Here is a 25,891-nt window from a genome sequence, read left to right on the forward strand (position 1 = left end):
TCTAATGAACTCTAATGAACTCTAATGAACCTCTGCAGTAGAGGTAACTCTGGGTCTTCCTTTCCTGTGGTGGTGCTCATGAGAGCCAGTTTCATCAAAGCGCTTGATGGTTTTTCGAATAGATTGATGTCTTAAAGTAATAATGGACTGTCATTTCTCTTTGCTTATTTGAGCTGTTCTTGCCATAATATGGACTTGGTCTTTTACCAAATAGGGCTATCTTCTGTTTACCACCCCTACCTTGTCACAACACAGCTGATTGGCTCAAACGCATTAAGAAGGAAAGAAATTCCACAAATTAACGAGGCACACCTGTTAAATGAAATGCATTCCAGGTGACAAAGGGTGGCTACATTGAAGAATCTCAAATATAAAATATATCTTGATTTGTTTAACACTTTCTGGTTACTACATGATTCCATATGTGTTATTTCATAGTTTTGATGTCTTCACTATTATTCTACAATGTAGAAAATAGTAAAAAATAAAGAAATCCCTTGAATGAGTAGGTGTGTCCAAACGTTTGACTGGTACTGTACATATTCAAACAATGATACAGTACATATACATTATTTTCATTGTTGGACATAAAATACATAAATCACCAAGAAATCAGCTAGAAGTGATTTTAATTTAGGAAATCTGTTCCCAAGTATTCCCACGCATAATAGAGACGTGAATGTATACAAATGTAAGCAAGGTTTAAAATTATTATGTTTAAGTCAAATATTGTATCTGTTTGGGCTTCTTGCCATCAATTTGCAGTCTACAAATTATTTGTAATTATGTTCCAGCCCACCAACCATCTGCTCAACCAAAAAAATGCCCCGCGGTTGAATCTAGCTGATGATCCCTGCCCTACAGTATCAGTCTTGATGGAGGAGTGGAGGAAGCCATGCTAGAGTGTTGGGGCACAGCCTGTGATGTGTTTTGGTGTCAGTAAAATATCTCTAATATTAGGATCATCCAAGTGCAGAAACAGAAAATGGATGACAGGGTTATTGCTCACACATCGATACAATCACATACACACAACAGACTGCAAGAAGACACATCTCAGAAGCGTTTGTTATGCTAAACATGGGTAATGTTTATTTTTCGCTAGTGAGTCACCTTGAGGAGAAACGCTCACTTCCTTGGTGATGTTCAGCTTCTGGGATACCCCTCTGTAACCAAGCAGCAATCGGCAGTAGGCAAAAATCACTCCTAACCACTGATCCAGGACAAGATATATTTTCATCCCCCTAATGGTTTAGGTTAGGAGATGGGGTAGAGCGTCTGGTCCCAGATCTGTGGTTAACTGTAACTCATACCTGGACCCAGGAACACCAGGGAGGGTCATCCCAAACGCGTTACAGAGTTCTTCAGAGACAGAGAGCCTGAAGCCTGTTCAGTCAGGTGAAACGTTGCACAACGCTGCTGATAGAAACGTAATGTTTAAAGCTAAAACGATTTCCTGTTCTCATCTACATGACAGAGAATCATATCTATTGGACACATTTTCTATCTGAATGTTGTGTAACGTTGCAACCTCCTGAACAGGCCCCAGCTTTAGCCTGAAGATACTGACAGCTACCAAGGCAACCGTTTCCGTGGAGCAGATTTCTCCTCAGACAAATGGACTTCAGAATGACATAATAATCACGAGAGAAAAAAGTAACATGTGCATTAACTGGCATTCACCCAGCCCAGCTCACTACATCTTCCACCTCATCTTTTGGTACACAGAAAAAGATGCAGAAACAAAGGGGCGGGAGTAAGGGGGTCCATCTAATGATTGGCATGATTATGGCCGTTTCCTGTCATTCCCCTCACCTGTCAATCAATCACAAGCTGAGTGTAGATTCAAGTAAAATATTTTGTTATACATGTTATATCTTTTAATCTCTTCTGAAGGCGCTAACGTTCATCGAGGGGGAGGGGAGAACACATTTTCTTCCCCAACATTTTGGAGGCATTAAAAAAACGAAACAAAAAACTACAAGTCTGGTAGAATCCTCAGAAAAACTAACTACACTGGTTAGTCAGTTATTACAAACAGAAGTCCAGAGAGAAAGAGAGATAAGTGAGATATAACAGTTATTAGAGAGTAACGGGTATTGGTAGAGGCTGCTTTAGGTGGACTGAAAGTGCTTAAAGAGAGAGTTTAAAGTGAGTAATGTTCTTTATTTTTCTTCAGAAACAGGAACACTGGGGTAGATTGATGCACCAGAGAACTGATACAGGTGAGTCCATCGTAGTGTTCAGGTCACGAGATATGGCCTTTTTGTTGTTGTTGTCTTCAGCAGAAAAGATGGCAGGAACCTTTCTTCTGCGTAGTTAGGCTAATTATTTAAGGTCCTACGTCGTTAGTGTTGTACCTCTAGCAAGCAGTTCTCTTTAAAATTACTGTTGATTTCTATTCCGCTCCTGGGGAGAGGGAGAGAGGTGGAGAGGTGGAGAGGGAGAGAGGGAGAGAGGGAGAGAGGGAGAGAGGGAGAGAGGAGAGAGGGAGAGAGGGAGAGAGGGAGAGAGGGAGAGAGGGAGAGAGGGAGAGAGGGAGAGAGGGAGAGGGAGAGGGAGAGAGGGAGAGAGGGAGAGGGAGAGGGAGAGGGAGAGGGAGAGGGAGAGGGAGAGGGAGAGGGAGAGGGAGAGGGAGAGGGAGAGGGAGAGGGAGAGGGAGAGGGAGAGGGGGAGGGGGAGAGGCAAAATTAGAAGATATATAAGTGGGAGAAAAAAAACATGGAATGCTGTTACAAAACATACTCGGGGAAATATATTTTTTTGACTCAGTTCATGTGATGAAAGCTCTGTGAAAGCTTACATCCAAGGGCCAAATCCTAATGGAAGAAATGTGTGCTTCGCTTCAAAATTTGCTTAAGTCACACAGTGGTGTCTACTGAAGATTTCCACCGAGTTGAGTTTTTGCATGTGGAACTGAAAACCTACTTTATTTCATCCTTATTATCACCAGCTGAAATACACCCCCCCCATCTCTACCCCCTCCTCCCCTCAAACCCCCATCTCTATCCCCTCAAACCCCCATCTCTATCCCCTCAAACCCCCATCTCTATCCCCTCCTCCCCTCAACCCCTCAAACCCCCATCTCTATCCCCTCCTCCCCTCAAACCCCCATCTCTATCCCCTCAAACCCCCATCTCTATCCCCACCTCCCCTCAAACCCCCATCTCTATCCCCTCCTCCCTCAACCCCCCATCTCTATCCCCTCAAACCCCCATCTCTATCCCCTCCTCCCCTCAAACCCCCATCTCTACCCCCTCCTCCCCTCAAACCCCCCATCTCTATCCCCTCAAACCCCATCTCTACCCCCTCCCCCCCTCAAACCCCCATCTCTATCCCCTCAAACCCCCATCTCTATCCCCTCAAACCCCCATCTCTATCCCCCCCTCCTCCCCTCAAACCCCCATCTCTACCCCCTCCTCCCCTCAAACCCCCATCTCTATCCCCTCAAACCCCATCTCTACCCCTCCTCCCCTCAAACCCCCATCTCTATCCCCTCCTCCCCTCAAACCCCCATCTCTATCCCCTCCTCCTCCCCTCAAACCCCCATCTCTACCCCTCCTCCCCTCAAACCCCCATCTCTATCCCCTCCTCCCCTCAAACCCCCATCTCTACCCCCTCCTCCCCTCAAACCCCCATCTCTACCCCCTCCTCCCCTCAAACCCCCATCTCTATCCCCTCCTCCCCTCAACCCCTCAAACCCTCATCTCTACCCCCTCCTCCCCTCAAACCCCCATCTCTACCCCTCCTCCCCTCAAACCCCCATCTCTATCCCCTCCTCCCCTCAAACCCCCATCTCTATCCCCTCAAACCCCCATCTCTACCCCCTCCTCCCCTCAAACCCCCATCTCTATCCCCTCAAACCCCCATCTCTATCCCCTCCTCCCCTCAACCCCTCAAGCGACCATCTCTACCACCTCCTCTCCTCACCCTCTCAAACCCCCATCTCTATCCCCACCTCCCCTCAAACGACCATCTCTACCCCCTCCTCCCCTCAAACCCCCATCTCTACCCCTCCTCCCCTCAAACCCCCATCTCTATCCCCTCAAACCCCCATCTCTACCCCCTCCTCCCCTCAAACCCCCATCTCTATCCCCTCAAACCCCCATCTCTATCCCCTCCTCCCCTCAACCCCTCAAGCGACCATCTCTACCACCTCCTCTCCTCACCCTCTCAAACCCCCATCTCTATCCCCACCTCCCCTCAAACGACCATCTCTACCCCCTCCTCCCCTCAAACCCCCATCTCAAAACCTTTTCCCCTCACCCCCTTAAACCCCCATCTCCACCCCCTCCTCCCCAACTCAAACCCCCATCTCTACCCCTCCTCCTTTACCCCCTCAAACCCCCATTGCAATACCCCTCCTCCTCTCACCCCCCTTAAACCCTCATCTCAAACCCCCATCTCTAACCTCTCCTCCCCTCAAATCCCCATCTCTACCCCCTCCTCCCCTCAAACCCCCATATCTACCCCCTCAAACCCCCATCTCTAACCTCTCCTCCCCTCAAACCCCCATCTCTACCCCCTCAAACCCCCATCTCTAACCTCTCCTCCCCTCAAACCCCCATCTTTAACCTCTCCTCAAACCCCCCATCTCTACCCCTCCTCCCCTCAAACCCCCATCTCTCCCCTCAACCCCCATCTCTACCCCTCTCCCTCAAACCCCCATCTCTACCCCTCCTCCCCTCAAACCCCCATCTCTACCCCCTCCTCCCCTCAAACCCCCATCTCTAACCTCTCCTCCCCTCAAACCCCCATCTCTAACCTCTCCTCCCCTCAAACCCCCATCTCTAACCTCTCCTCCCCTCAAACCCCCATCTCTAACCTCTCCTCCCCTCAAACCCCCATCTCTAACCTCTCCTCCCCTCAAACCCCATCTCTAACCTCTCCTCCCCTCAAACCCCCATCTCTAACCTCTCCTCCCCTCAAACCCCCATCTCTAACCTCTCCTCCCCTCAAACCCCCATCTCTAACCTCTCCTCCCCTCAAACCCCCATCTCTAACCTCTCCTCCCCTCAAACCCCCATCTCTAACCTCTCCTCCCCTCAAACCCCCATCTCTAACCTCTCCTCCTCTCAAACCCCCATCTCTAACCTCTCCTCCTCTCAAACCCCCATCTCCACCCCCTCCTTTCCCTCAAACCCCCATCTCAACGCCCTCCTTTCCCTCAAACCCCCATCTCTACCCCCTCCTCCCCTCAAACCCCCATCTGCAGTGCATTCAGAATGTATTCAGACCCCTAGACTTTTTCCATATTTTGTTACGTTACAGCCGTATTCTAAAATTGATTAAATCGTTTTTTTCCCCTCATCAATCTACACACAATTCCCCATAATGACAAATATAGCCTTGTTATTGTTATGTCCATTTTTGTGTTACTTTTCCATTTTATAAAAAAAATGACTTTAGTTTATTAAGAAAATATTTGTTTGACTCTATTTGAACTGCATTGTTGGTTAAGGGTTTGTAAGTAAGCATTTCACGGTAAGGTCTGCACCTGTTGTATTCTACACCCCTCCAATCCCCATCTCAGCCCCCTCCTCCTCCTCCTCCTCCTCTCCAATCTCCATCTCTGCCCCTCCCCTCCAATCTCCATCTCTGCCCCTCCTCCCCCTCCCCTCCAATCTCCATCTCTGCCCCTCCTCCTCCTCCTCCTCCTCCTCCCCTCCAATCCCCATCTCAGCCCCCTCCTCCTCCTCCTCCCCTCCAATCCCCATCTCAGCCCCTCCTCCTCCTCCTCCTCCTCCTCCCCTCCAATCCCCATCTCAGCCCCTCCTCCTCCTCCTCCAATCCCCATCTCAGCCCCTCCTCCTCCTCCTCCCCTCCAATCTCCATCTCTGCCCCTCCTCCAATCCCCATCTCCGCCCCTCCTCCAATCCCCCTCTCCGCCCCCTCCAATCCCCCTCTCCGCCCCCTCCAATCCCCCTCTCCGCCCCCTCCAATCCCCCTCTCCGCCCCTCCAATCCCCATCTCCGCCCCCTCCAATCCCCATCTCCGCCCCCTCCAATCCCCATCTCCGCCCCCTCCAATCCCCATCTCCGCCCCCTCCTCCCACTCCAATCCCCATCTCCGCCCCCTCCTCCCCCATCCCTACCACCTCCTCCCCCTCCAATCCCCATCTCTACCCCCTCCTCCAATCCCCATCTCTACCCCCTCCACCCCCTCCAATCCCCATCCTTACCCCCTCCTCCCCCTCCCAAACCCCCTCCTCCCCATCTGTACCCCCTCCAATCCCCCCTCTCTCCATCCACCAGAAGGTCTGTCTGGTTGTAGTCATTTTTATGACCAGGCAGGAACGCTAATCAATCATGGCACAGTTAATCACTATGATGGAGAGGGGGAGATGGAGAGGGAAGAAAGAAATGAGGAGAGAGAGAGAGAAGAAAGAAATGAAGAGAGAGAGAGGGAAGAAAGAAAGAAATGAAGAAAGAAATGAAGAGAGAGAGAGAGAGAGAGAGAGAGAGAGAGAGAAATCTATATAATAGAGAGAGAGAGGGATATATACACTGCTCAAAAAAATAAAGGGAACACTAAAATAACACATCCTAGATCTGAATGAAATAATCTGATTAAATACTTTTTTCTTTACATAGTTGAATGTGCTGACAACAAAAATCACACAAAAATAATCAATGGAAATCCAATTTATCAACCCATGGAGGTCTTGGAGTCACACTCAAAATTAAAGTGGAAAACCACACTACAGGCTGATCCAACTTTGATGTAATGTCCTTAAAACAAGTCAAAATGAGGCTCAGTAGTGTGTGTGGCCTCCACGTGCCTGTATGACCTCCCAACAACGCCTGGGCATGCTCCTGATGAGGTGGCGGATGGTCTCCTGAGGGATCTCCTCCCAGACCTGGACTAAAGCATCCGGCAACTCCTGGACAGTCTGTGGTGCAACGTGGCGTTGGTGGATGGAGCGAGACATGATGTTCCAGATGTGCTCAATTGGATTCAGGTCTGGGGAACGGGCGGGCCAGTCCATAGCATCAATGCCTTCCTCTTGCAGGAACTGCTGACACACTCCAGCCACATGAGGTCTAGCATTGTCTTGCATTAGGAGGAACCCAGGGCCAACCGCACCAGCATATGGTCTCACAAGGGGTCTGAGGATCTCATCTCGGTACCTAATGGCAGTCAGGCTACCTCTGGCGAGCACATGGAGGGCTGTGCAGCCCCCCAAAGAAATGCCACCCCACGACTGACCCACCGCCAAACCGGTCATGCTGGAGGATGTTGCAGGCAGCAGAACGTTCTCCACGGCGTCTCCAGACTCTGTCACGTCTGTCACATGTGCTCAGTGTGAATCTGCTTTCATCTGTGAAGAGCACAGGGCGCCAGTGGCGAATTTGCCAATCTTGGTGTTCTCTGGCAAATGCCAAAGGTCCTGCACGGTGTTGGGCTGTAAGCACAACCCCCACCTGTGGACGTCGGGCCCTCATACCACCTTCATGGAGTCTGTTTCTGACCGTTTGAGCAGACACATGCACATTTGTGGCCTGCTGGAGGTCATTTTGCAGGGCTCTGGCAGTGCTCCTCCTGCTCCTCCTTGCACAAAGGCGGAGGTAGTGGTCCTGCTGCTGGGTTGTTGCCCTCCTACGGCCTCCTCCACATCTCCTGATGTACTGGCCTGTCTCCTGGTAGCGCCTCCATGCTCTGGACACTACGCTGACAGACACGGCAAACCTTCTTGCCACAGCTCGCATTGATGTGCCATCCTGGATGAGCTGCACTACCTGAGCTACTTGTGTGGGTTGTAGACTCCGTCTCATGGTACCACTAGAGTGAAAGCACCGCCAGCATTCAAAGTGACCAAAACATCAGCCAGGAAGCATAGGAACTGAGAAGTGGTCTGTGGTCACCACCTGCAGAACCACTCCTTTATTGGGGGTGTCTTGCTAATTGCCTATAATTTCCACCTGTTGTCGATTGCATTTGCACAACAGCATGTGAAATTTATTGTCAATCAGTGTTGCTTCCTAAGTGGACAGTTTGATTTCACAGAAGTGTGATTGACTTGGAGTTACATTGTGTTGTTTAAGTGTTCCCTTTATTTTTTTGAGCAGTATATATATAAATAATAGCGAGCGAAAGAGAAGGGGATATATACAGTGGGGCAAAAAAGTATTTAGTCAGGTTTGTGCATGACACAAGAAATTTGTGGAGTGGTTGAAAAACAAGTTTTAATGACTCCAACCTAGGTGTATGTAAACTACCGACTTCAACTGTAGAGAAAGAGAGAGAGAGCGCGCGAGAGGGAGAGAGCGCGAGAGAGAGAGAGAGCGCGAGAGAGAGAGAGAGCGAGAGAGAGAGAGAGCGAGAGAGAGAGAGAGCGCGATAGATAGGAGAGAGAGAGAGAGCGCGATAGATAGGAGAGAGAGAGAGAGCGTGAGAGCGTGAGAGAGCGTGAGAGAGCGCGAGAGAGAGCGCGAGAGAGCGCGAGAGAGCGCAAGAGAGAGCAAGAGAGCAAGAGAGAGCAAGAGAGAGCAAGAGAGAGCAAGAGAGAGCAAGAGAGAGCAAGAGAGAGAGAGCGCGAGAGAGAGAGCGCGAGAGAGAGAGCGCGAGAGAGAGAGCGCGAGAGAGAGAGCGAGAGAGCGAGAGAGAGAGAGAGAGAGAGAGAGAGAGAGCGAGAGAGAGAGCGAGAGCGCGCGAGAGATAGAGAGTGTTAGAGCCGATTTGGACATATTTGTATAAAAGACAGAACATTCAGAGCTCCATGTATATTTGTGTAAATATGAATGTATACGATGAAATATTAGGTACGTACCTTTATGATTTATATTTACCTGATTGAGATGTATTCACTTGTTGTTAGTGTAACTTAGTTTTTGTTCCCCCCTCTTGCCCATTCATTGTACTGCAGTAAGTGTGTTAGGATAAAAGCAGGAAGTTGGGCCTTTGGGGGGAGGAGTCCTTGCTAGACGCGGGAGCGGTATAGTTTTTTGACCATACAGACATACAGACAGGTCATATTGTGTATTTTCCATATCAAGTAACCTATGTTTTAAGTTGATTGGATATTCATTTTCCTGTTAGATATAAGAAGAATAAACATTTTTGTTGCACCATATCCCTGGATCACATTGAATGTTTGGCTTTTTGGAAACCTTGAGTGTGGACTGTATGCGTACCAAACAACCCCGCTTCAGGCTTGGGCAGTGGCTATGGTAAAGAGGAAAGGAAGCCACTACAATCAAGTCAAATGGCTCCGTGAAGGATTGCTATCGGAAGGAAATCTCCGGTTTTGGACACACGCTGGATATTGTTCTATTTGTAATTGCATTCGTACCATAAGGACAGCTCGCTTGGAAGGACTTGAACTCCTAGAATTCGCCAGCCGTGAGTAACCACTGCGAATTAATGAGCTGCCCTGTTCAATGCGATCGTTTGATCATGCATATTATGGAAGCGCAAATGTGCTTATAATTGGAATGTTTGATAAAACTTGGGAATGGAATTAAAAACACAGCGCTGTGAAAACAATTAAGAAGTTTAAGTTTGGGAAAAACTGAGATCCTAAGCACAATGTAACCTAATCATATGTCTAATATTTGGCCTAACGTGGAAATGCATCCACGCAACGAATGATACTGCGTGTTCAAACTTCATTAAAGGGACAAAACGTATAAATGGATGAAATGTTTAAAACGCAACTAAAATGCCGAACTTGCACATGTTCAATTCAAAATGGGTCAATATGCTGAAATGGATGACTGTGTCTTAAAGCATTAAAGGAGGTCTAAAGGGGCATTACGTTTAACAATCAAACCAACAACTGTGTCATTGTAAATTGAGTGAACTAAAAGTGAATGATGGAGGATGAAATCCCAAATATGACTCCACTGGAGAGGGCAGAGGAGCATTTAAATTCACTCTATGCAGCCCGGAGAGGCAAACTTGGAGTGTGTACACGCAAAATGAATGAAATAAAAGTCCTTCTTGTTGATGGAGGAAACATTGAAACTGTGAATGAGAGTCTTGAAGCATTTGATGCTGTTCTCAATGACTTTAAGAATGCTCATGAATCTGTGCTAGAGCTGGTCACAGAGGAGGAACAAGAACAGGAGAGCATGAACTATTATCAAGCAAGAATGAGAACTTATGAACATTTCCTGAAAGAGGTGGAAATATGGAAAAAAGCTGAAGTTGAGCCACAAACGCTCATTGAACCACATGACAGCATTTCCAATGTGTCAAAAACATCAAGTAAAACAAAGTAATCTAAGACGGCTTCCTCAGTGACCTCTGTACGCCTAAAAGCTGAGGCAGAACGAGCAGCTCTACTAGCTCGCCAAGCATCATTACAGGACAAGCATGCACTGGAGAAAGCTCAACTGAATGTTAGGATGGAGAAAATAGCACTGGAAACGGACATAGCAGCATATAATGCCAAACTGAAGGTCCTGGAGAGTGTTGAGTCTACTCAATCCCATGCTGTGGCAGCCCATTTACTAAGCCAAGAAGATGGAATGAACTCTTATTTTGAGAACCAGGTACCTGAGGTCTATGTGGAACCTGAACCATCACCTGTTGAGTTTGCTGCATTAGGTGCAGTTCCAAAGACCCCACTACAAAGGGTTTTACAACAACCGACAACAAAGCCATCAAAACCTATTCAGAGGACAGTCATGAACCACACCCTTCAGCAGCCAACAGCAAGGTCTAGCAATCAACACAGAATCAACACTGCGGGTATCAGCGATAATACCAGCCATGATAACCTCTCTTCTGTCATGCAAAGGCAGAATGAAATTGCTGACCTTCTTGTACTACAGCACAAACAGGCCACACTCCCTGTTAGGGAGATACCTATGTTTGACGGTGATCCTCTGAACTTTAGGCCATTCATGCGTGCATTTGAACATGGTATAGAAGATAAGACGAGCAGTCACCAGGATAGGCTCTATAACCTGGAACAGTACACCACTGGTCAGCCCAAGGATCTGGTACGTAGTTGTCTGCATATGGAAGCCAGAAGAGGCTATGCAGAGGCTAAGAGGTTGTTAAAGGAACACTTTGGCAATGAAATCAAAGTCACCACTGCTTACATGGAAAAAGCTTGGAACTGGACAAACATCAAACCGGATGATGGAAAGGGACTGGGTGGCTATGCACTCTATCTTAGAGGTTGCTGTAATGCTATGCAAGACCTACAGAACATGGAAGAGCTTAATCTTCCCTCCAACATAAAGTTGATCATGTCAAAACTTCCCTACAAACTAAGGGAAAAATGGAGGTCTACAGCATGTGATATTTTAGAGAGAAGACACCTGAGGGCCCAGTTCAGTGACCTTGTGACGTTCATGGAAAAACAGGCCAAAATACTGCAGGATCCGTTGTATGGAGATATTCAAGATCCCCTGTCCAACAAAAAGTTTTTAAAAACCAGAACAGAAGCTGACTTTAAACAGCAGTTCAAGTCCAAGAGTAGGGGAAGCAGCTTTGCCACTGCAGTAGCTGTAGTGGCAGATTGTGACTCTGAAAAACCTCTAAAAGAACAAACATTAAAAGTAAAGAGACCAGGCACCTACCCTTCTGACGTTCCCAGTATCTCATGCGTATTTTGTGCTGGAGAGCATTTATTGGTCGACTGCCAACAGGTGAAGGCACAGCCACACGAATCCAAGGTTGAGTTTCTGAGATCAAAAGGCCTTTGTTTTGGCTGTTTGATGAGAGGACACTTAAGCAAAGAATGTAAAAGAAGGATGACCTGTCAGAGCTGTCAAAGAAAGCACCCCACTATCCTGCACATTGAAGGAAGAGAGAGATTTAGATCTCAAACGGCAGATATGAGTGGTGTAGCAGTAAAGCGGGAGGAGACTGTCAGCAGTGCTCTTGTCTCACTGGAAGCTGGTGAAGATACCGGGGCCGGTACAGATTGTGCACTTGCAATTGTGCCAGTTCAAGTAAAGGTGGCAAATGGAAGCAAGTCTGTGTTAACCTATGCGTTTCTTGATTCTGGTAGCTCTGCAACATTTTGTACGGAGAGACTTATGAGGCAGCTGAATGCTAAATGCAGTGAGACTGAAATTCTGCTACGCACAATGGGGCAGGAGAGTCCTACCAAGAGCTTTGAGATATCTGGATTAGAGATTGGCAACGTGGAAGGCAACACATTTCTTGCATTACCAAAGGTCTACACCCAAAATAAGATCCCAGTGACAAGAGAGAACATTCCCACTCAGAAAGATCTCAAAAGGTGGCCATACCTGAAAGAGGTTCAGTTGAAGGAAATTGATGCCGACGTCGAACTCCTGATTGGCGTAAATGCTCCAAAGGCAATGGAACCCTGGCAAATCATAAATAGCCAAGGCAACGGACCGTATGCAGTGAAAACCATCTTTGGATGGGTGATGAACGGTCCTCTTAACAATTCTACCATGGCAGAAGAATCTGGATGTCCTACGGTGATGGCCAATCGTATCTCAATGGCCGACCTGGGGGTTCTTCTTGTAAATCAATACAACCATGACTTCCCTGAGAGAGGGTATGAAGAGAAAAGTGAAATGTCAGCTGAGGATCGTAAGTTTATGGAGATAGTATCAAGCTCCAGAACCCTCAAAGACCGTCACTACTACTTACCGTTGCCCTTTCGCAACAAACAGGTAGTCCTGCCGAACAATCGTGACATGGCAAAGCAGCGGGCTCTAAATATCATCAGGAAGTTTAAGAAGGATGAAGGTTATGCTGCAGAGTACAAAGGCTTCATGGAAGAGATGATAACAAAAGGTTATGCCGAGAAGGTACCACAAGAACAGCTTCTCAGAAAGAAAGGCAAGGTATGGTACATACCACACCATGGCGTTCACCATAAGCGCAAAGGAACAATACGAGTGGTGTTTGACTGTTCATCATCCTATAAAGGTACATCTCTTAACAGTGAACTCCTTCAAGGCCCTGACCTGGCAAACACGCTTATAGGAGTCTTGCTAAGATTTCGGCAAGAGCACATTGCCATTATGGCAGACATCGAAGGAATGTTCCATCAAGTACGTGTCCATGAAGATGACTTAGACTTCCTGCGATTCCTATGGTGGCCGGATGGTGACACTAACAAAAGATTGGAGGAGTACAGAATGACGGTACATCTTTTCGGTGCTATATCCTCTCCAAGTTGTGCAAATTTTGCACTACGAAAGACTGCAGAAGACAACTGTGAGAGGTACGATGAAGAAGTGATTCAAACAGTGAAGTCCAACTTCTACGTTGATGACTGCCTCAAGTCAGTGGCCACAGAAGAACAAGCCATAGCTCTCACAAAAAACCTCAGGGATGTGTGCTCTCAGGGTGGGTTCAAATTGACCAAGTGGGTCGGCAACAGCCGTGCTGTGCTGGCTTCTATCCCTGATGAACACAAAGCCAAGCAGATAAAAGAACTGGACCTGGACAGAGAAAAGCTGCCTGTTGAAAGAGCACTTGGAATCCGATGGAACATTGAAAGAGATGTGTTTACCTTCCGAGTCATTGTCAAGAACAGACCCCTTACAAGAAGAGGTATTCTCTCTACTGTCAGCTCTGTTTATGATCCATTAGGTTTCCTCGCCCCATTCGTATTAAAGGCAAAGCAAATTCTTCAAGTGCTCTGCAAGCTAAAGTGTGGATGGGACGAAGTCATCCCCGAAGAACACTCTATTTCATGGAAGAGATGGCTCTCAGAGCTAGACCAGCTTTCCAGATTCCAGATAGACAGGTGTATGATGCCTGAGAACTTTGGTCAAGTCAAGACCGCACAGCTGCATCACTTCGGTGACGCAAGTGAGCAAGGTTATGGCACGGCAAGCTACCTTAGGTTCACAAACGGTATGGGAAAGGTCCACATTGCATTCATACTGGGGAAATCAAGGGTCACTCCACTCAAGCAGATGACGATCCCCAGACTGGAACTTGCTGCAGCAACATTGGCAGTGAGAGTGGACAGGATGTTAAGGTTGGAGCTCCAGATTGAACTTGAGGAGTCAACTTTCTGGACAGACAGCCAGTCTGTGCTAAAATACATCCGCAACGATACCAAGAGATTCCATACCTTTGTGGCTAATAGGGTTGCTATGATCCGTGACCTATCGAAAGCAAAACAGTGGAGGTATTTGAACTCCAAACTCAACCCAGCCGATGATGCTTCAAGAGGATTACATGTTGAAATTTTCCTGAACTCAAAGAGATGGCGCAAAGGACCAGAATTCCTGGAGAAAACAGAAACACAATGGCCAAAAGTCCCCGAGGAGCTTGGCTCCATCCCTTCGGATGACCCAGAGGTGAGAAAAGACGTCATCGTAAACAGTATATGTGTGGAAGAAAAGAGTCCGACCAGCAAACTGATTGAGTACTATTCAACATGGAACAGCTTGAAGAAAGCAGTTGCCTGGATGCTGAAACTGAAGAGACTTCTTCTACAGTTAAGCCAGAAAAGGAAAGTTCTCACACAAACTGATCCAGGTTCAGATCAGAGTCTGACAAACTCACTGAAGGAACAAATTGACAAGTTCAAACTGACATTTGGAAAAGAAAGTCTGTCTGTGGATGACCTAGATGAAGCAGAAAAGGCCATCATTCGATTTGAGCAACGACAGCACTTTAAACAAGAAATTGCACTAGTTGTGAAAGGAAAACAATGTGCCAAGAGAAATGGCTCAATCTGTAAGCTTGATCCAATTGTTGACAATGGCATTCTGAGAGTGGGAGGAAGGTTAAGCAAAGCTGCTATGCCTACGGAACTAAAGAATCCTATGATCCTACCCAAAGACTCCTACATCTCCAGACTGATCTTACTCCACATCCATGAGCAGGTTGGCCACTCTGGGAGAGGTCACATGCTTTCTAGACTTCGCCAGCGATATTGGATACCCTGTGCCAACTCCTTAGCAAGGAAGATCCTTAAGAGCTGTGTCTTCTGCAGGCGGATGCAAGCTAGAGCTGGAGAACAGAAGATGGCCGACCTTCCACAAGATCGGGTGTCACCTGATTTGCCGCCTTTCACCCATGTGGGCATAGATTACTTCGGCCCCATAGAGGTGAAGCGAGGCCGCGTTCATGTGAAGCGGTATGGTGTGATCTTTACTTGCCTTGTGAGTCGAGCTGTCCATCTAGAAGTTGCTAGTTATCTGGATACTGATTCCTGCATCAATGCCCTGCGCAGGTTCATCTGTCGAAGGGGCCCAGTCACAAGTATCAGAACAGACAATGGCACCAACTTTGTTGGAACACACAGAGAGCTAGGAGAAGCTCTGAAAGAGCTGGATCACAACAAGATTCAAAATGAATTACTGAAGGAAGGAGTGACATGGTCATTCAATCCTCCTTCTGGAGCCCACCATGGGGGGGTATGGGAGAGGTTGATCCGACTAGTGAAAAAGATCCTCTATTCAGTCCTTAAAGAGCAAGTACTGGATGATGAGGCTTTGCAGACAGCCTTGTGTGAAGTTGAGGCGATCATGAACGACAGACCAATCACAACTGTAACAAATGACCCTAATGATCTAGAACCCCTGACTCCGAACCATCTGCTTCATCTGAAAGCAAAGCCAGTCCTGCCACCAGGACTATTCCAGAGAAGCGACCTATACTCACGAAGGAGATGGAAGCAAGTACAATATATTACTGACCTCTTCTGGAAGAGATGGATCAGGGAGTATCTTCCACTTATGCAGGAGCGGAACAAGTGGAACAAAACTAAGAGAAACTTCAGTCCTGGTGACCTTGTGGTCATCGTCGACGACACCGCCCCTAGGAACTCTTGGCTAATGGGGCGTGTGGTGGAGGCTTTGCCAGGGGCGTCATGGTTAAGACCAAGACCAATATCTTACAGAGACCTATCAATAAACTCTGTCTGCTCCTGGAGGCGGCGGAGTGAGAGACACACACACACACACACACACACACACACACACACACACACATACACAGTGCTCCATCTTTGAATCACGTGCACCTCTGATTCGTTGATGTTGTACTCTTACATTCTTTGATGTCGTAGTCATACATTTTTTGGACGTCATACTCTTGACATTTTTGGAAGTTGAACACCTGAACACTTCAACTCAGACTGAGATCTACGGACTATTTTCCTATATGGCACCTTGTATATTTGTATATAGCTATGAACTGTAATGGTGCTCTGGTATAGAATGTTTTGTGTATTTGCTCTACGTTTGAATATTAAGTAATTGTTGTCCACTCAGTGCAGTTAACAATTAGGGGCCGGTATGTTAGAGCCGATTTGGACATATTTGTATAAAAGACAGAACATTCAGAGCTCCATGTATATTTGTGTAAATATGAATGTATACGATGAAATATTAGGTACATACCTTTATGATTTATATTTACCTGATTGAGATGTATTCACTTGTTGTTAGTGTAACTTAGTTTTTGTTCCCCCCTCTTGCCCATTCATTGTACTGCAGTAAGTGTGTTAGGATAAAGGCAGGAAGTTGGGCCTTTGGGGGGAGGAGTCCTTGCTAGACGCGGGAGCGGTATAGTTTTTTGACCATACAGACATAGAGACATACAGATATACAGACAGGTCATATTGTGTATTTTCCATATCAAGTAACCTATGTTTTAAGTTGATTGGATATTCATTTTCCTGTTAGATATAAGAAGAATAAACATTTTTGAGAGCGCGAGAGAGCGCGAGAGAGCGCGAGAGAGCGAGAGAGAGCGAGAGAGCGAGAGAGAGCGAGAGAGCGAGAGAGAGACAGGGGAGCGAGAGAGAGACAGGGGAGCGAGAGAGAGAGAGAGAGAGAGAGAGAGATCAGAAGGAGGACTGGATGGTTGTGCTCTATTGACTCCTTAAAACCATGAGATAGGCAGGTCTGTCAGTTTACTCCCCAACCGTTCATTTATTGACACACAAAAACAGGCCTGGCTGCACAGTGCCTTCTAACACTCACACACACACACACACACAAACACACATCACTTCCAAAATTCACTGTCAAGCAAAGTTTATACACAAAGTTGTGCTTATCCAAGCTATAAAAACACAGTAAAACTCAAAACAATGTACGGACATGACAAACTTCAGGGCTTTATATAGACTAACTCTCCCATTTCCCAGGTTAAACAGTGGTCCCTTTGAGGGAAGGAAGGTGTCAGTGTCAGTGGACACAGCAAGGGAAAGCCCCAGTGAGACCTGGGCCTCCAGAGTAACTCTATCCCCAGTAGGAATACTCTGTCTGGTGCTGAAGCCTGACCTGGCCTGGGTGGCTGGGGAAACAAAGGCCTCCTCAGTGTGTCTGTGCCCACAGAGACCAGCCTTTATTCACTCACCTGAGGCTACCACATCCACCCACTCACATCCACCCACTCACATCCACCCACTCACATCCACCTACTGAAGGGTTAATTATAACGTGTATTATTTGTTATTACTTTTCTATTATTTCTGTATTTTCTTTCTCTCTGCATTGCTGGGAAGGGCCAGTAGGTAAGCATTTCACTGTTAGTCTACACCTGTTTATGAAGCATGTGACAAATCAAAATTGATTTCACTGCCATATTGCCGCATTGACACACACACATCACACATGACCCTGACAAACACACCTCTGCAAATAGTCCAATCCACTTATCTATACTGAACAAAAACATTAACGCAACATGTAAAGTGTTGATCCCATGTTTCATGAGCTGAAATAAAAGATCCCAGAAATGTTCCATACGCACAAAAAGCTTATTTCTCTCAAATGTGTTTACATCCTTGTTAGTGAGCATTTCTCCTTTGCCAAGATAATCCATCCACCTGACAGATGTGGCATATCAAGAAGCTGATTAAACAGCATGATCATTACACAGTTGCACCGTATGCTGGGGACAATAAAAGGCCACTCTGAAATGAGCAATTTTTTCACACAACGCCAGTTTTGAGGGAGCATGCAATTGGCATGCTGACTGCAGGAATGTCCACCAGTGTTTTTGCCAAAGAATCGAATGTTCATTTCTCTACCATAAGCCACCACCAACGTCATTTTAGAGAATTTGGCAATACATCCAACCGGCCTCACAACAGCAGACCACGTGTAACCACGCCAGCCCAGGACCTCCACTTCCAGCTTCTACACCTGGATCGTCTGAGACCAGCCATCCAGACAGCTGATGAAACAGAGGAGTATTTATGTCTGTAATAAAGCCCTTTTGGGGGGCAAAACTCATTCTGATTGGCTAGGCCTGGCTCCCAAGTGTGTGGGCCTATGCCTTCCCATGGCTAGGCCCCTTCCCATTTGAAATCCATAGATTAGGGCCAAATTTTGGTTCAGGATCGGTCTACATCCTCAACCCTGTATACAACCTCAGTCTCCACAGTTAGCTCAGCATGGTTAGCTTCTGCTTAGCATCAACCCTCTGTCTGGGACAACATACTGCAGACCGCTCCACTTGACAGCCCTCAGAGTGAGAGAAGAGAGGCCAAACAATGGAGGTCAATTAACCTTGTCAGGCTGGGGAGGGTGAAGGAGGGAGGAGGATGGTTCTGTCAGGTCCTGGCCTGTCATGTAGAGGGGTCAGAACTACAAAAGCAGCCCACGCTAGGCTACACAACGCTACCTTGGCTTCAGTCAAAACACATTTCCTACTGACAGGTTGTTTTCAGTGCTCCTGAAAACATGGACTTGAAATATTTATGAGAGTGTTACCCGGTAAATATTAACAAGGTCAGGAACCAAGAGTCAGTAAACCAGCATCAATATAGGAGGGAGGGAGCCAGAGAGGGAGGACAGAGGGAAGGAGAGATGGATAGATGGGGGAGAGAGAGCGAGAAGGAGAGCAAGGGGGAGGGAAATGGAGAGACGGAGAGAGAGTAGGAAGAAGAAAAAGAAAAGGTTGTGTGTGGGGGGGGGTTCTTAACAGTCCAATCCTGCCATTTTTATCTCAATATCAAATCATTTCTGGGTAACAATGAAGTACCTTAATGTGATTGTTTTAAAAAAAACATAAAATATCTTCTTTGGAAGGAGCAATTTCTAAAGCAATAATTTTGCTAGGACTGTCTGGAAGTGGTCTGAGTGGGGAGGGGAAAAAAATTTAAACTAGCTGTTATTGGAAGAGAGGTTGGGAACTCCTTATTGGTCTATTAACTAATTTACCACCTGGTGATGTCATCAGGCAGACCAAAACTCCATCCCACCAAAACAGGCTGAAATTTTAGGTGGTCTTTTTAAACAGCACTTACACTAAAAGGGCATTATAATTTTCACAGTAGTATTCCAACCTCAGTGTAGAAATATACATAAAACACAGGGAAATCACATTTTGACTGCACTGGGCCTTTAATGTAATAAGATTAGCATATGTATTTTTAATTAAGAATGTGTGCAGTGTTGGCTTAAGATAAAAGCTTTTAATATGTTTCCTAGATTTCCTAGCTGGTCCATCCTATAATAATAATAATAATAATAATAATTAGCTGGGTGCTTATATTTGTCCTATTTCACACATGTACAAGTGTGTATAATAACCATGTGTGATATGGAATTGTCTCAGTTCTCTGCCGTCAATATGTTGTATGTATATTATTGCTCAAAGTGTGTCTGCTTGCGCAAGTAAGAACCAGTGAATAATGTAATTGTTTCCCAAAACATTGTGTTGTTTTCCAAAACATTGTGGAATAACCCTGAAATATAAACCATTGAACCATGTTAAACAGAACCCATAGAAACCCAGTGAAATTCATTAGGCATATAGAGTGGGGCTGGACAGCTAATGAAGCAAGAGGAGCCCGTCTCTGCCAGAGGCCTGGTGTTCAAAGGTAGATCAGAGCTACTTCTGCCTTTGTCTGAGAGGAGGTATGTGAGGAATGCGGCCAATTTCAGGAAACCCCTGCGTGTCCCACTCTCCAGTTCCGTGGGCGAATCATCACTCTCAAAGAAGCACACAGTCACACAAAATGGCTGCCAGATCAGATAGGGTTTCCTGGTTGGACCAATACAGAGATGGTCAGGCCTGAGGGATGAGCTGCTAATTCAACACATCAACCTACCTCATCGCCTTGGACTAATGACACTGGTAGAACCCACCACCTTGGACTAATGTAATGACACTGGTAGAACCCACCACCTTGGACTAATGTAATGACACTGGTAGAACCCACCACCTTGGACTAATGACACTGGTAGAACCCACCACCTTGGACTAATGTAATGACACTGGTAGAACCCACCACCTTGGACTAATGTAATGACACTGGTAGAACCCACCACCTTGGACTAATGACACTGGTAGAACCCACCACCTTGGACTAATGTAATGACACTGGTAGAACCCACCACCTTGGACTAATGTAATGACACTGGTAGAACCCACCACCTTGGACTAATGTAATGACACTGGTAGAAATGGATTATTGGAGTAGACAGGAAGCCTAACCACCACCTTGGACTAATGACACAGGTAGAAATGGATTATTGGAGTAGACAGGAAGCCTAACCACCACCTTGGACTAATGACACAGGTAGAAATGAATTATTGGAGTAGACAGGAAGCCTAACCACCACCTTGGACTAATGACACTGGTAGAAATGGATTATTGGAGTAGACAGGAAGCCTAACCACCACCTTGGACTTATGACACAGGTAGAAATGGATTATTGGAGTAGACAGGAAGCCTAACCACCACCTTGGACTAATGACACTGGTAGAAATGGATTATTGGAGTAGACAGGAAGCCTAACCACCACCTTGGACTAATGACACTGGTAGAAATGGATTATTGGAGTAGACAGGAAGCCTAACCACCACCTTGGACTAATGACACTGGTAGAAATGGATTATTGGAGTAGACAGGAAGCCTACGAACTAAGAGCCCAGAAGATGACCACTGTTAGACACTGACCAGTATTACACTGTGTGACTGAGTGACCATCTCACACACATACACACTCTGCTGCCAGCTGATACAATAGGGCTGTGTGTGTGTGTGTGTGTGTGTGTGTGTGTGTGTGTGTGTGGTTTTACTATCCTTGTGGGGACCAGAAGTCCTCACAAGGATCGTAAAACAAGGAAAATTCAGACAAGTGCGGCCACTTCGCCGGTCCCCACAAGGAAAAGGCTGTGTGTGTTAGTCAGCAGCACGGTTCTCTCACCCTTCGCAGGGCCTCTTCTTCCTCCTGGCGCTTCTCGTAATGTGCAAAGTCATCAAAGATTGAGGTGGTATGCTTGAAAGTGGCAATAATTTTAAGCACTTGTTTGGCCTTTTCCAGAGGCACCTCTTGAGTGTCCCTGGAGTTGGTGACGGGCTTGTTGTCATTGTTCTCCAGTCTGATGTGCCTCAGCTGGCTGTTGGGCACGTCCTTCACAAATGCCCACTTCACCTCAAACTTGCCCTTCCACTTGTCCTGAGACCAGACGCCTGCGTAGGCGTTGTAATCCACGGGTGAGCGCATCTCTGCCACGCCGCAGAAATGACCGCTGCCGTTGACACTGAACAACAGGTAGAGGGGCCCCTTGGCCCCCAGCGAGCGGTAGGCCCCGTCCAGGCGCTTGTTGCCGTGCTCAGTGCTGCACCAGATGGAGTACTTGATGGAGCGGTGGATGTCGTCCTCAGAGTAGCTCTTGATGATGAACACGCGGCCGTTCTTCAGGTTCCAGTCAAAGTCTTTGGGGTTGTAGTTGTTGAGGGCCCGCAGTTTCTCTAACACCGGGTGCACCTCCCCGGAGCTGGGAGAGGCGTTGAGGGGGACCCCACCAACACCCATCCCGAAGCCTTCCGTCCCTCCCTGGTTGAAGGTGCCCCTGTTCCGGGGTGCCACCCAGCGGTTCTGGGGTGGGGGTTGGGGATGTTGGTGTTGATGCATAGGTTGAGGGGGGCCAGGCTGGGAGGAGAAGTTCTGGTGGGGGTGTTGGTGGTGGTGAGGGGGCCCTGGGGGCATCTGCTGGGGGTGTTGGGGAGACTGGAGGGACTGCAGCTGAAAGGGTTGGTGGTGCTGCTGATGTTGGTGCTGGTGTTGGTGTTGGTGGGGCAGAGGGCTCTGCAGCAGGGGCTGGGGCTGGCCCATCAGGGTCTGCTGCACCATGGTCTGAGGTTGCATCATGGCCTGAGCTAAGGGGGGCTTGTTGAGGGAGCCCTTATCGTCCCAGGTGCCAATGTTCATGTTGTGCTTGATGGGCGGTGGGGGAATGGCAAGGGCCCCCATCCCCATGTTGGCTTTGGGCTTGACCTTGGGCTGGGGCTTGGCCGGCTTCCTGGCGATGGCTGCCCAGGACGTGGGTTTGGGGGCAGAGGAACTAACCAATGGAGGCATGTTATTGGCCGCCATGCTACTCATGCCCAACGTGCCCCCAAGGGGCGAGCCAACAGTCTTGGTGACGGCGGCGCCCATGTCCAGTTTTAACCCAGTCATGCCCTGCTCGATGCTGCTCAGCACCGGGACCTTACTGAGCTGGGCGTCACTGCTGAAGCCTGCCTGTCCGTCAGCTATAGCCCTCCCCAGGGAACTAGGGGTGTAACCATAACTATTACTATAGGCATTGCTCTGTGTGGACTGGCCCTGGGAGACACTGGTGCCCCAGGTGGAATAGTCTGCATTTCCAGGGAAGAAGTTGAAGCCGTGCTGGCTGAGGAAGGGAGGGGTATTGCCCAGGGCGCCCGGCTGGCTGAACACCCCGTCGGGGATAAAGTGGTGCTCGCCGTTGCTCATCTGTCCATAGGTGGTCAGGTAGGGCATGGGGGGGTCCCCCGCAGTGGACCAGGGGGCCTCTCCCAGGGAGTAAGGGAAGCCGATGGAAGGAGCATAGTAGCTGGGTATGTAGGGGTCGGACATTGGTGGGTAGCTGTTATTCTGTAGATGGGGAGAACAGCGGTCAGTTAATGGATGACCTTAGTGATAGAAGCTAAGACTAACCTAATCTTTCCCATCTCTACTCAAAAGCGCAATTACGAAATAAATCAGCGTTTCTTTAAAGGAGCAAGACTGGCTTTCAATGGAAATAATGGATGCTAGCTCTATAAAATATCTGTTTCTCTTAGCAAGACGTGAAGGCAGCAACATTGTTCAAATAATCTGTCAGTTGTTGTTGTAATAATTGTCTGAGTTTGTATGTATTCATTTCAGAAGTAAATTGGCATGGCCAATGGTGGGTTTGTTCTTGGCTACATTTCACTAGTATTCTTTAAGACGAAGTAAGCTCGCCACCCACGCAGAAGATGAACACCACCCAGAGTCTTTTTAATCAACAATAATTTCACTCACAGCTCATTTTTTTTACTTTTCCATTTAAAAAATGAGTGTTAGATACCTATCAATGGCTTCTTAATTACATAGACTTACTATACAGTGTTTTCATTCAGAGGTAATACTCTATACACCAGCCATCCTCAATAGGCAGACAGCAGTCCGTATCCAGAACCAGAACAGGGTCAACACAAAATAATAATTAAAAAAATAACATTAAAATAATTTCTGGGTAACGAGTAAGTACCTTCCTATAATATATTTCCATTAAAATGGGCAAAAATGGCTAATTTAGCAAAAAACTCTTTCTCAAGCAAGAATTTTGCTACGACTGTCTGGGAGGGGAAAACTAGTTGTTATTGGCATAGAGGTTTGAACCTCTCTTTGTTCACATGGGTCGCGAGGTGGGGGTTTGTTACTATGCCGATAAATGACACCTCTGCCACCTAGGAAATCTGTGTGACCGGACCTTCTCAAATAGTATTTGAGTACCCCTGCTATACACCCTCATATGCAGCCTGACCCTGTATCACTAGCAGACACAATTATGAGGCTCCATATAGATCAAAAGGCTAATCTTCTATATGCTATGAAATGTCAAGCTGCATGGCTGAAAGGCTTGGCTAGAATTGGAATTCACACACACCTGATTTGTCTGGCTGCTTAGGTAAGGTTCAAAGTCTTCATCGTTTACTCCATCCTTCTGATGCATTGATCCGTTTTGTACTGGAGAGGGAAAATGGGTTTCTTAGGTTATTCTTTAGATGTGATAGAACAATAAAGGTCCCTCCGCTAAATTCAACTATTGCGTTTTAACAGATCTACAAACCAACAATTAACACTTGAAAAACTACTCATAAACCCCCTCACATTCCCATTAAATGACAACATAGATGGTAACATCACCAAAGAAAATGACAAGAACAGTGGTGTATGGTTATAGGGCTAAGTTAGTTAGTTTACCTACTTTTGGCTGATGACACCAGGTCACCAGGTCAAAATAGGTGGTTGAAGAGTGATCAGAGGCGTTATTTAATTACACTCTTTAGTTAGTACAGCAGTTAGTTCGACTGTCATCTAACTTCACAACAACCATGCCATCGTAGAAGAATAAGGTGGCAAACATACCTTTATTTCCTTGTCCTTTGGGTCTCTGACATCAGAATGGATGAGTGCAAACGTGATAGGGAAGAGAGATTTATCAGATTGTTCATGGGCCTATTAGGGAAATGTTTGATAGGAAGAAGAGTGATGGTAGCAAACATGCGAGGTGCGCTAGGCCTAGGCTACTGAAATACAAGGTGGTTCCATAACAGTGGCTGTATATCACTACATATACAAGCGCATTCAGTCCTAGCCTATCGATCCAAGGCTTCATTTGCATTATTTTCAAACGCACCTAACATCCAGTAAATGTGCCGCATAGACAAGTACAAAATACAGCAACCGGCTCAAGCTGGAGTTTGTTGCAGCCGGTACGCTACTTCAAGGTTCGGCCTACATAGCAGCTAGCTATCATATATCAAATACTTTTGTCTGTGTTATTTAGCATGCCCACCGCTCTGAATGATAGCAGCTGGCGAAAGTGTTGACAAAGTTGATATTGCAACGACACACGTCACGACAGTGGGTTGTCCAAAAATACGCACCTGATCGACGGTGGTTCCAGACATCCTCCAGGAGCCGAAACGGAATGCGGTTTGTGACTGTCCACGGTTTCTCCTGCTTCTGCACTCCGGTATTTTTTCTCGGCTCGTCTCGGGTTATCCAATCTCTCTGTGTATGTAGAGGCGGTGTTTTTCTCCAGTCGTCAGATCGCTACAATCTTTTCTCGAGCGCCGAGGATTGCGTCTTTGTATCTGTCAATAATGTTAGCCTATATGTTTCCAATCTAATTGACGTCTGGCTACAATATATCACTCACTCTGAAACTGCCTAATGCCAGATTGGAATACACTATTCCACAACGGCGGATGTGCTATTACTCTCGCTTCCGTTCTATTGCTCCATGACCTTCCGCCTGTGACGTTCTGAGTCATGTTACAGACTCACAGTCATATTTCACATGACATGTCTCAGAAGGTTTCCTCTTTATTGTAGTCTACACAACAGACTTTTGTTTCCCTTGTTGAAATAAATGTGTTCCCTGTGTTGTGACAAACTGTGTGACTTCTGGCAGATCTGTTTCTGCCTTGGCTAAAGATTACCGTCATGGGACGTTTTTATTGCATATGACATTCATGAAAGGCTTCATTGAATCATTTGCCTAGCAGCACATACAGGTCGTCTCGTGGACTTGGATGGCATCCTGTAGATACCATTCTACAGGATTCTACATTTAGATGTAATTTTCCTGAATTATAAATTGTAGGGTATTGTGCATTTATGGACAGGTGCAATGGCCTATCTCAAGCTCTTATACCAAACCCAAAGACCCAGAGATGAAGGTTTGCCACATAACAGAGAGATTGGGAGATGACCTTAAAACAGGAAAATTAACCCAGGGTGCATGTACAACACACACACACACACACGGTGTCAGAGGAAGGCCCTAAAAATTGTCAAAGACTCCAGCCGACCTAGTCGTAGACTGTTCTCTCTGCTACCGCACGGCAAGCGGTACCGGAGCGCTAAGTCTTGGTCCAAAAGGTTTCTTAACAGCTTCTACCCCCAAGCCATAAGACTCCTGAACAGCTAATCAAATGGCTACCCAGACTATTTGCATT

At 46.9% G+C, this 25,891-nt stretch overlaps 2 protein-coding genes and 1 long non-coding RNA gene across 3 annotated transcripts in view; 1 reads left to right on the forward strand and 2 right to left on the reverse strand.

The window, feature by feature from the left end:
* Positions 1–1,065: 1,065 nt before the first annotated feature.
* LOC115151008 (YTH domain-containing family protein 3) lies at positions 1,066–25,189 on the reverse strand. The gene is made up of 5 exons (XM_029694899.1): positions 24,815–25,189; positions 24,294–24,318; positions 23,812–23,891; positions 21,078–22,772; positions 1,066–2,409 (listed from the first exon to the last, which is right to left on the reverse strand). The coding sequence occupies exons 1-5, from the start codon at positions 24,836–24,838 to the stop codon at positions 2,386–2,388; spliced, it is 1,848 nt and encodes a 615-aa protein (XP_029550759.1). The 5' UTR covers positions 24,839–25,189; the 3' UTR covers positions 1,066–2,385.
* LOC115151035 (uncharacterized) lies at positions 19,247–20,200 on the reverse strand. The gene is made up of 2 exons (XR_003867197.1): positions 20,090–20,200; positions 19,247–19,983 (listed from the first exon to the last, which is right to left on the reverse strand). It is a non-coding gene; the product is annotated as an uncharacterized LOC115151035 (long non-coding RNA).
* abhd10b (abhydrolase domain containing 10, depalmitoylase b) overlaps positions 24,827–25,891 on the forward strand; it is a 44,728-nt gene continuing 43,663 nt past the window's right edge. The window contains exon 1 of the mRNA XM_029694914.1: positions 24,827–24,903. The gene's annotated coding sequence lies outside the window, so the exon portion shown is untranslated. The remainder of the gene's footprint in view (positions 24,904–25,891) is intronic.

The sequence above is a fragment of the Salmo trutta genome, chromosome 2 (genome assembly GCF_901001165.1).
Source record: "Salmo trutta chromosome 2, fSalTru1.1, whole genome shotgun sequence".
NCBI lineage: Eukaryota > Metazoa > Chordata > Actinopteri > Salmoniformes > Salmonidae > Salmo > Salmo trutta.